Source organism: Humulus lupulus, chromosome 8, assembly GCF_963169125.1.
Source record: "Humulus lupulus chromosome 8, drHumLupu1.1, whole genome shotgun sequence".
Lineage (NCBI taxonomy): Eukaryota > Viridiplantae > Streptophyta > Magnoliopsida > Rosales > Cannabaceae > Humulus > Humulus lupulus.
In genome coordinates, this window is record NC_084800.1 from 29,429,738 (window position 1) to 29,440,580 (window position 10,843).

The following is a 10,843-nucleotide window of genomic DNA, read 5'->3' on the forward strand; positions in this document are numbered from 1 at the left end:
GATCCAACAAGGTAAAAAAAAACAAGACAGTATGATCTGAATCACGAAAAGGAAGAGACTCCAACTATATGATATGTTATCAACCAAAAGGGGTTGCAAACCGCTCCTTAATCAGATTGCATATACCTCCACCATTTGACCACGTGAAATACACACCAACACTACCAAGATCAACCCCTTTTGTAGCACTCACCCTTAGCAGAACACACCACTCTCCCACAAAATTTCTCATATTGGCTGACAAATTTTCAAATTTCTCAAAACAAATCTCCAAAGACAAATTTTCCTACAACATTGTAGGATCACCTCTAGTACGTCCTTGATTCCAAATTCCTAGTTTACAATTCCACAAACATGAATTCAAGTGGAACCAAAGATAATCTTCAAGCCAAACTTCTCTTGGTTCTTATCATGGCCTGATTCAGTGATTCTATAAAGCCTAGATAGCTCAAACATGAAGCCAAGTTTTGAATCATATGAAATGGTAGAATATTAAATCGAATTGAAGCATATCATAACAGCATTTTGCACATTAGAGTGGACAATGCTTTAATGATAAATGTAGGTATCAAAAAGTTGTGCTCGCAAGTGGCATGAAGTTGTTGCTCCAATCAGGAGACATTTGCATTCTTTAAAGATCTGCACAGTACAGCACCAGCAGATGTTTGCATAACATGGTCCCCGAGCATAACAATACAACAATCATTCGTCTTAAGATGAGGTTGAACAAGTTCCCAGATCTTTTTCTTTTGAATCTGCAATTGTCATGAGAGCATAAAATAAGAACTGATAATAAACGATAAGAAATACAAGCTATAGATATTCGGTGTAAACAAGAAGCAAATTCCTGCAAGAAAAAGGGATACTAAATCAAAGCATAACCTCCAGTCCACTGGTCTTTCAAGTTGCTATTCTCTCCAAGAAGACAGTCTCGCCATTTTATTTTAAGACAGTCTCAATCCAAGGCTTAACTTTAGACAACCACAACTCCTAAGCTCCTCATTGAATGTGTGGCCATCTTACCCACCTACCCGTATTTTGCAGAAGTAAAGCTCTAGCATATTATTCTCAAACTTAGTATAAAGTGGGTGAACACAAGGTGCTTATCAATATACATGTGCTCTCTCAAAGTTGGCGTCCCACAGAAATGCTCGAGGATCTAAATTCTCATGGTGTAAATAAAACAGTGCTTGAGAAATTAAATGTCAAAACTAGAAGCTAATGGAGAAGTTTGTTAGAGTCTACTCCACCCAACTCTAACAAACAAGAGTTATTACACCCAAATGATAATACAAAAATAAATAAAGGGGAATTGAATACCCAATCTCTCACCTGAAACATGATTATTCTATATTACTTCCCCATCTTGTTAGTACTGGTTGTCTTAATGATGAAGTTCACCCGGTACATCAGTAGCATATTTAGTTAGGGAATTAAAGCAAAAGTGTTTTAATGTTTCTACACTACACCCTCATTCTAATATCAAATGTTCAAATTCTTAAACTGCATCTCCACCTCCAGAGACGTGAATTTACTTTACTACTATAGTATAGTACTTCTACTCTTTCTTACAATATAGCAATGAGGGCACCTAATTAGACATTAGTATACCATACCATAGTAATGATCATGTTTCACGATGGAATAGAGAGAGAGAGACAGGGGTAAGTACTAAGGTAGTACCTGGTTAGGAGTGGCAGGAGCAGGAGGAGTCCGATTTTCTCGATCGATTTGAGAGCCAAACCAAATTCTTTCACCGGGGATTGAATCTTGGGGAGGCAGAAGAAGCTCGACGTTGTCATGGGAAGCATCAGAAGCAGCCATGAGCATCCCGAACGATTTGACACCGCGCATATTTCTAGGCTTGAGATTAGCGAGAACAATTACTTTTATATCCTGCCAAGGACACAACCGCCATTGAATTTAACACTTAATTATCATAAAACCCTAACCTTAGCCCTAGCTATACGAAAGGTACAATATAATACCTGAAGGTCCTGAAGCGGAATGTAATTGACGAGGCCGCTGCAGATGATTCTGGGCTCAGCCTCGCCAACATCAACCTCTTCGACGTAGAGAGAATCGGCCTCCTCGTGCCTCCAAGCCTTGAGGATGCGGCCAACCCTAATGTCCAGCATATCGGCCGCATCTCTGATTGAAGAAGAAGAAGACGAAGAAGAAGAAGCCTCAGCGGATTCGGTGGCAACCTCAGCGGCAGTGGTGCCGGTGCAAAACGCGCGTCCTCTAGTTATGGAGGTGGAGGATGAGAAGAATGGTCGAAGCATGCGAGGACGAGGGGGTGTGTGAGTGGTACTGGTAACGGTCTTAATATCATCATGATTACGATGTTGAAATACAAGAGGACGAGGCACCCAAGGGAAATGAGGTGAGGAGGATAGAAATTGGAGATGGACACCACCACCGGAGCCGGTGCCGGCTTTCAAGAGGAGGTTAGCCGCTGCAAATCTTGGGCTGATGGCAGTCGACATTATCTTTTCGGTTTACTTTATTTTGTTTCTTTCGTCGTGGTTGGTTTTGGTAGGGATGAGATTTTGAGGTAAATGAACTAAACGGGCCACGTGGACGGGACCCTCACTCCGTATTTTTATATTATTATTATTATTATATATACAGAATATAAAACAAAGTATTCAAAACTGACAATTTATTCATGTAGAAAATACTCAAGTAAAAGGTCATAAACAATAACTTGAAAAATAAGGCTTGTTTGTTTCAAACAAACATAAACAATAAAAAAGCCATTCTTTTTTTCGTCAGCAGATGGAAATTTCATCATATTATCATTCCAAATTGGAATGTATTGAGTTATGAGTATACGACATGACCAAAGGAAAGACCATGGAATACAAACAAGTTGCCACAAATACATAGCCAAATTTTGTCTGAAATCTACATGACCTGACATAACCATTTTAAATTTTTATAACATAATAATAAAACACAGAAAAAAAATTAATCCAGTTCCACTCCTGTTGCGAAAGCATGCATAATAATTTTGAATTTTGATGCAAGGAAAGGCCCCCCCAATCCCACCAAAAGGAGAGGAGAGGGGTGTGGGTGTGTGTGTTTCTCATTCTTCCGCAGCACTAGCAGCACTCAAGTCCACGCTGAGGTCAAGAACCTTCCCAGTAATCAGGGTGTACATGTTGAGTACATCCAACACAGTCGACTCGAAGTGTGTTGTAGCATCATAACTCTGGGGAGTAAATATATACAAAGCAAAGCTGGTAAGTCTCAATCCATAACAATACAAGCACATCTGTAGCCAAAAAAAAAAAGTCATTCAGTATGTATAACTCACTGTTGATATAAAGCAATTGTCCAGTGTGGGTTCATTGACTGGTTCATATCTGTCATAAATATCAAAAAATATCTCGTCGACAGGCCCAAGAAGATCAATTCCAGGTTTCAGCTCAGACTCTGGATTGTCTGTCTCTGCGTCAGTCGATACAAATGCAATAAATTTTCCTTTTGGAGCAACATTGTGAGAGTAAGAACAACAGAAAAGATACCTGCCCAAACACAAAAACTCACAAACATTAGCCTCCTAAAACAAACTCATCATTAAACAAAGTCTTTTTCAAAAACTATTAAAAGGATATGCCCGTGTCAGCTTTTCCCAATTTTTAATGAATTAAATAAGAAAGGTATCTAAAAACAGATGGGGAGCCAGCATAAAATCAAAATAGATTACAAAAAATAAATAAGTAAATGTGGCTTGCATGTGTGATGGTGGCATGGTGCAGGGGATATTACTCAAGACTGTCTTTAAATTGACGAGTAGAATATCCCTTTAATTTGAGAGAGGTCAAATTAGAGCAAAGTTATCAGTCCCATTTAGGAAACGACAAATAAGATAGCTAATTCTTCTGAGGAATATTATATGAAAACTCACATGTCTGATTGGCGACCCAACTGCTTCTGTGGCAAGATAACCTGTACTGAGTGAGAATCATTGGTGTTCGGTATTGGATGGCTCATGATGGCAATTGCCCTTGCAACCTTACCAACCTTTCTAACCTGTTAAATTTGAAGGCATTTATTAATTTCATTTGCCTCCACTTACCCACATCACGAACTAAAAAAAAGGAACTTTTAGGCTTTGGCCCTTGTCTCAGGCACCACAAAAAACAAACAACAATATCAGCCTAATATTTCAATAGCAGTCCATACCGATATATTAATAGTAACTATGATCACCAAAAACGCTAGGGAGACTATTACCTTGTTTTGCAAGTATGATGGATCACACACAACCTTTTTGCATCTAGCAGTTTCACCTTCAGATGTGACCCCAATGACTTTTCCCTCCTCATTGAACTCAACCTGGCATCATACAAGACTAACATTAGCACCTAGCATCATGCAAATGAAATAAAGAAAATAGAGTAAATACCTTGCACTCAGGTTTATTCAACATATATGTCCCTCCATAAACTGCACTAAGCCGTGCAAAGGCCTGCATTTATCAAAGTAAATAATTAGACATGTATAGAGAGACTAGCTGATTAATTCAACTATAAATAGGTGCATATAGGTGGAGAGAGTATAAACAGAGAAAGATAGATACCTGTGGAAGCTCTCCCAGTCCATATAAAGGATATATATATGGCGATCCTCCTTGAAAACGTGCAAGAGACTCAGCATAAAGCTATGACATAAAGTACAAGTTCAGTTGCATGAAGAGAACAAAGTATTCACAGCAGGAACTTAAACCAAGGGAGCAAAAGTAAACTATAAAACCAACAAAATTGTACCTTCATTCTTTTCACGGTATCCAGTGCAGGTTCATTTAGGTAACGGTCATCCCTTTGAAGAGCTAATGCATGGCCAATAAAGTCCACAGTATTGTCGTCAAGACCATATTTCCTAACAAAATATCAGATATGTAATAAGAAAATTGGTCTAGCATGCTTAAAATATTTATTTCTCCCATTTATGTTATCAAGAGACCAACCAATTGAGATCATGATCTTCCCATCTATTTATTTACGATATGTAGAAAGTAAATCAGATGCAACCGTAATAGACATTATTAAATTTGAAATTCCTTTCATCGCCGCCTTTAAAATATAACCACTAACAACAATAATTAGAATAATTGTCAATAGAGGCTATCTCAGTTGGTTAGGATTAAGGGTGAGTGTGGGAGGGGAGGGGGAGGAAAGGTGGTCAAATCATCATGCAGGCTTGTGTGTGCATATTTCCTCTTTATATTTGGCTCTCTAATGTTAAATAAATGAACCTTAGTGGTTTCTTTTTTATTTTGAGTAAATACATGCAATGCAAGTGCTATTAGTTCAAAATCAATATTACACTATAAGCTTAAGCATTGTGGATAATGCAAGACACGCATAGAGAGAAACCTTTTTTCGATAAGCTATATTTGAATCAAATAGACCCTAAAAATTAAAAACTCTTCCGAAAATATTTTCATACTACATGGGTAATCCTAAGAACATGCATCAAATAAAGAGCATATCAAAGAGTGAATTCAAAATTACATTTATCAACAGTATAACAAAAGCACTTACGCTATCAGTTCTCTAGTTGTCACTCTTGTTAAGTCCATTCCATCATGCGTCTTGGGATCCTTTTCATCATAGTCTTGAACATATATGAAGAACTTGCGAGCGCGGCGTTTCTCAAATATACCCATAAGGGGAGATTTCAGAGCCTCCATGTCTGTTGCTGGAACTTTATGAATCTATTACAAAAAAGTTTGGGGATAGACCTTTAAAGTTGATAACAAGCAATATATAAATCAAAGGAAACCTTTCCAAAAATCAAGAGCAATATACCTTTCCTTTGTTATAAACAAAGCTCCCATCCACTGCTTTAAAGTACAAGTACTTGGTGACATCTGTATGAATAAGGACACGAACTAGAGTTCCATTTGCCATCATAAACTAAACAGAGAAATGGGGGCAGTCAACATGTTAGTAAAGAAGCACAATTATCGACCAATCACTATGTAACAAGCAAAAATATAAAGACACATATACTTGCAAGTTGCACACAATGCATCCATATGAACTTACCTTAGGGATCATGTCTACATTGTAATCCCTACTAGAACCCAAATGAGCTGGTGGCTTATCATTGCCCCTGAACCTCTTCCACAGCTGTAAATTAAGAATTATACAAATCAAATACAAATATTTTAGTATTTAGTACTACTTCTGTTTTCATCTTGTAATGCATTGATACCAACGAAAAAAAATTGCAGTGTAGAATGCGTAAGAATTTTTAAAATACATAATCTTTTAAATAAAATTAGAAAAAAAAACAACCTGAATAAGATTAAGAGACGTAGACTCGCCTCCATAGTAATCATTTCTATCCATGTGGAGGACCTGTTTCACAGAACACAAACATCAATACAAACCCAAATTAGAAGTCCATAAACAACAATATCATATGTGAGAAAAGATAATATCTACAGCTCATTTAAATATTTCAGTTTGAGTATTTATATCGGTCAAGTTATAATCGACCAACAGCAGGACAATTTGCAATCTAATAAATAACCCATGATTTCACACTGCTTTGCTTAACGAAATCGCCAAATCTCCGAAACCCATCTTACTAAAAGGATATTTTCATTATTTATAGTAGTTGAATATCTAAAGCTCCAAAGGCAGATGAAAGGTGCAATTTGGATAAGTCAATCCATTGTAAGATCAAGTCAGGGATGTAAATGAGTATGCAGATCGGTGTGATTGGATGGGGAGCCGATCTCAACGAGCCAAATTGAGTAGTCGAATCGAATCGAGCAACAAAATCAGTCCATGGATCCATCAATCATAGAACTGAATACAACCCTAATCTGAATCTAAGTAATTAAAAAGAAGAGCGAGAAGGGAAACCTTGAGGCCGTCAACGGAGAGAAGACCACTGAGGATGCACTCCTTGAGACCCGTGCCTAAGACGATGACGTCATATTCTTCATCCATGGCTTCCGATCGGATCGCAGAGATAGAATGGGTTTGGGAACTCTCTTCTCTTCTTTTTAGGGTTTTGGTATTCCTCTTTCGTCTATTGACTGTCTTCTTCTGTTGTGTTCGACATATATAATTGGAGGATGATGATGATGATGATGATTATGCCATTGCCGAGTCGTTTTTTTAAAAAAAATAAAAACAAAACAACAATAATAATAAATAAATAAATAGATAAAGTGAGACTAAATTTTATTAAGATATCAAACGAAAAAGAAAAATAAGAAAACAAATATGCGATGCCTTGCCTATCTTTTGTTCCAAGAAAACGTTGATCCTTTATTTTATTTTTTGTCGCAATGATTTTTTTTATTGACAATGTTGATCATCTCCTCTTTAGGGTGTTTAGAGTTTGTAAAAAACGTGACTTTGCAAGAAACTTGACAAATCCAACTAAAATTGATTGTCAACTTTTAAAGATAAAATTTAGATTGGTTCGTGAAGTGATGTCAACTAAAATTGATTGTCTAATGATATTAGTTAAAATTAAATTTAGATTAAATATTTGCTACTATATGTTTTATCGAAATATAAATTTGATACACTTTATTTATGATAATTATTAATCGAGATCATCTGTTTGTAAAAAGTATATAATTTGGTACTCTTTATGTATTTAAATTTTTAATATTTATTTTAGTGATTTACTTTATTTTCAATTATTTTATTATTTTTAAATAATTTAAATATATTTTCAGAATTCATAAAATAAAATAAATATTTAATTAAAACTTTAAAATAATTTTAATAAAAAAATAATTGAAATTAATTAAAAACTAATTAAAACCTTATGTTACATCCAAATTTCAAGAATAAATAAACAGTCTCGAAATGTAGGCTCGTTAAGTGTAAGCTCGAGATTAACAAGTGTCAACATTATACTTGTATAATTTGTCACGAAATTCCAAAGCTATTGTAACGCCCTGAATAGCCAAGACGGTTACATTGTATACTTTTAAATGGTGCTAGACTCTCTAATCGAATCATTTGGTCATAAACGTGTAACTAAAGGTAATTAACATGTTAGTGTTAAAAGTTTTGGTCAAAAGAAGTAATAATTTCATTAAAAAGTTTAAGTTCATACATGTGATCCCAAAATAAACATAAAAATGTCATTTACAATTCAAAAGAATACAACATGCCGACCTAAGCGAGAAAATTAGGGTTCGACCCTAGTTCCTCTGTGAACAAGCAAGTTGCATATGTACACGTCACTAGTTCGACCCTAGTTCCCCGACCGTGGTGGTCGAGCAAGATGCATATGTACACGTCGTCACTAAAACTCTCCAACTCATCTATAACGCCCCACGTCACTATGGCTGCTTCTTGGAATGACGACTGACCCTGCAAACCAACACGAGTCTTTCCAGTGTGTTTTGTCCTCACTCGCACGTTTCCTAGGAAAACTTCCCAGGAGGTCACCCATTATGAGACTACTCCTGGTCAAGCACGTTTAACTTTGAAGTTCTCAAGTGATGGGCTACCGAAAAGAAAATGCATCTTGTTGGCATAGGTAGTACTAATCAATCCATTTAAGCCATCTTCGACTGTGTAGTCCTATACCTACATAGTTTTAGAATCATCACACTTGACCTTCCCCAAGCGATGTGGGATTGCACAGCGTTTACTCGGTCTTTCCCCCTACGGATCACGGGATTCTGACTGTCACATCATTGCTGATCCAACTTCCCTTTTCCTTTACCTGCACCACATAGCACCCGTGAGTCAAGGCTCAGCAAGAAAGCTTAAACATACTCATAAACAAATAACATATTACAAAATCATAATTAGCATATCTAGCAGTAATAACCCTACTCGTGCATGCATTCAATCCAGATAAGTGACTATAGAGTCACACTGAGGCCTGTTTCCCTAGATTAGTGACTGTAGAGTCACCCCGGGGCCCATTGCTCTAATTTGCTTATAACCAGCCTTAGGGCTGGCAAAGCGTACATGTCACTTTATTTTCCAAGCGACCATAGGGTCTGTAACGCCCTACTACCTTAGAGCCGTTACTAAGTGAGTTTAATATGTGCATTTAACTTGCTAACCAAGCATTTAGCTCAAAAGTGTAACTAAACTATATTAAAATCACATAATTTGAAAATGTAATCATTCATTTAAAATTTTGAGTGTTTTACATTAGGGATCCCAAAAATACTGTTTATAAATATTTACAACTCAAAATATGTTTAAAGTCGACTAAACGACAAAATAGGATTTAGTACAAAGCATCTCCCAAAAATACCCCTGGCCATGGCAGCCAGGCAGACCAGACATGTACGCATTGCCTCACGCTCTCCATACTCATGGTTGGTCGGCCTTTCCCTTGCCCTTACCTGCACCACAAAGCACCCGTGAGCTGAAGCCCAGCAAGAAAACTCCAAACAAATAGATAACATATGCATATCATTTACTCAACACAAAACAAATCCGCTAACAGGCTAAACACATACAGCCGTGCTGTCTCAGGCGCTTTACCAGGCCCTAGGTTCGCGGTCTACACCGTAAGGATATCACAGGTATCATTTAGGGTCTTACCCTGGCAACTTGCACTCCGCGTGCTAAACGCTGCTCCCGGCCCCCTTGTCGTTCTCGGCCTTCATCGTTCCCGGTCTTTGCCGTTCATTCACATATATGTATACAGAGCATAATCAATCAAACACTTAAACACATACTAACATAATCAATGGGCTATGCCCTACACATAATCATACAAGGTCTTGCCCTGCAACACAACTATGGGGCCTTGCCCTGCTCTATGGGTACAACGATTTTCTTACCTGTGTCCCGAGCTTCTTGTGCCCCGAAATCTCGAGCACGGTCCCCTAACCCGAGCCTCGCTGAAAACCTAGTCACAACACATACATAACACTCTTATTACTAACCAATTCATAATCATCTCCCGTAACCAATCCTGTGCTCTCAAGACCCCCCGTTTCCCCGCGCAAGGTAGCGGAAGCGTCCCCCAAGCCCCCTAAGCCAAAACCCTAAAAACACATTTTTCCCCTGCCCAAAAATTGGCCTAGCGCCACGGCACAACCCTATAGGGGCCACGGCGCCCAGAATGGTCCCATGCCCTGATTTAGCCTAGAACCGCGGTGCGGAAGAATAGGGCCGCGACGCTCATACGCGAACCCAGAAATCTGGGTTTTTCCCCAACATTCTCCCGAGCCAAAACTCTTCCAAATCAACCCCAAGGTACTCCCAAGTCCCAAATCAACTAAAAACCCCATATAGACAGTATGGCAACTTGGAAACAACAACAACAAGCTCAAATTCCCTATCAAACCCATAAATCACCTTATGGTTTAAGACTTTATCAAACTTAAACCACAAACCAGAAAGCTTAAACCATTTCAGAATATAAACCTAAAAAATGCATGGAATTCTTACCTTAAACAAGAATTCGATCTTGAGCTTCCTCCAATTCCAACTCCAAGCTAAACCCCTTTGATTCCGAAGCTGAATTCTCATAATAACAAGCCACAAATCCAGCTTTCAATTTTCATTCTCAAACTCTCAAGAACATGCTTGGAAACTTAAAGAAAAACAGAGATGAATCTTTACCTCTGTGTTAAACACACCCTTGAGCTAATTCCCCAGCCACAGCAAGCAAAATCCTTCAATTGTTTAGTCTAAAATCCTCAAGATTTTTCAAGCTCTCAACCACCAAGGAGAGGGAAAGAGAGAACCGAATATGAGAGAGAGAGAGTTGAGAAATTCTGTTCCTTTTCCTTTCCTATATTTTTGCCAAAATGTCCTAGTATTTCCCAGCCCTTAACTAATTATAACCAGCTGCCAAATTGACCTAATTGCCC

The 10,843-nt window shown here is 37.8% G+C and overlaps 2 protein-coding genes across 3 annotated transcripts; both read right to left on the bottom strand.

Moving 5' to 3' along the window:
• Nucleotides 1-214: 214 nt before the first annotated feature.
• On the bottom strand, nucleotides 215-2,547 carry LOC133796595 (uncharacterized). The gene is made up of 3 exons (XM_062234177.1): nucleotides 1,989-2,547; nucleotides 1,684-1,896; nucleotides 215-755 (listed from the first exon to the last, which is right to left on the bottom strand). Exons 1-3 carry the CDS (start codon nucleotides 2,487-2,489, stop codon nucleotides 612-614), a joined length of 858 nt encoding a protein of 285 aa, XP_062090161.1. The 5' UTR covers nucleotides 2,490-2,547; the 3' UTR covers nucleotides 215-611.
• Nucleotides 2,548-2,744: 197 nt separating this feature from the next.
• On the bottom strand, nucleotides 2,745-7,304 carry LOC133796594 (guanosine nucleotide diphosphate dissociation inhibitor 1). Of its 2 annotated transcripts, XM_062234176.1 has the most exons (13): nucleotides 7,271-7,304; nucleotides 6,891-7,076; nucleotides 6,315-6,377; nucleotides 6,063-6,146; nucleotides 5,823-5,930; nucleotides 5,556-5,728; nucleotides 4,779-4,890; nucleotides 4,592-4,672; nucleotides 4,418-4,480; nucleotides 4,246-4,347; nucleotides 3,917-4,041; nucleotides 3,323-3,533; nucleotides 2,745-3,217 (listed from the first exon to the last, which is right to left on the bottom strand). In XM_062234176.1, the coding sequence occupies exons 2-13, from the start codon at nucleotides 6,975-6,977 to the stop codon at nucleotides 3,092-3,094; spliced, it is 1,335 nt and encodes a 444-aa protein (XP_062090160.1). In that variant the 5' UTR covers nucleotides 6,978-7,076; nucleotides 7,271-7,304; the 3' UTR covers nucleotides 2,745-3,091. The 2 variants fall into 2 exon arrangements, with proteins under 2 accessions (XP_062090160.1, XP_062090159.1); XM_062234175.1 differs by lacking the exon at nucleotides 7,271-7,304 and having other exon boundaries at nucleotides 6,891-7,121.
• Nucleotides 7,305-10,843: the final 3,539 nt, after the last annotated feature.

Coding starts and splice junctions, on each gene's coding strand:
- LOC133796595 (XM_062234177.1), bottom strand. CDS start 2,489: ATGTCGACTGCCATCAGCCCAAGATTTGCAGCGGCTAACCTCCTCTTG. Junction 1,897..1,988: donor TTCCGCTTCAGGACCTTCAG/GTATTATATTGT, acceptor TGTCCTTGGCAG/GATATAAAAGTAATTGTTCT. Junction 756..1,683: donor CTCCTGCCACTCCTAACCAG/GTACTACCTTAG, acceptor TGACAATTGCAG/ATTCAAAAGAAAAAGATCTG.
- LOC133796594 (XM_062234176.1), bottom strand. CDS start 6,977: ATGGATGAAGAATATGACGTCATCGTCTTAGGCACGGGTCTCAAGGAG. Junction 6,378..6,890: donor TCTCCGTTGACGGCCTCAAG/GTTTCCCTTCTC, acceptor TCTGTGAAACAG/GTCCTCCACATGGATAGAAA. Junction 4,481..4,591: donor GACTGGGAGAGCTTCCACAG/GTATCTATCTTT, acceptor TGATAAATGCAG/GCCTTTGCACGGCTTAGTGC.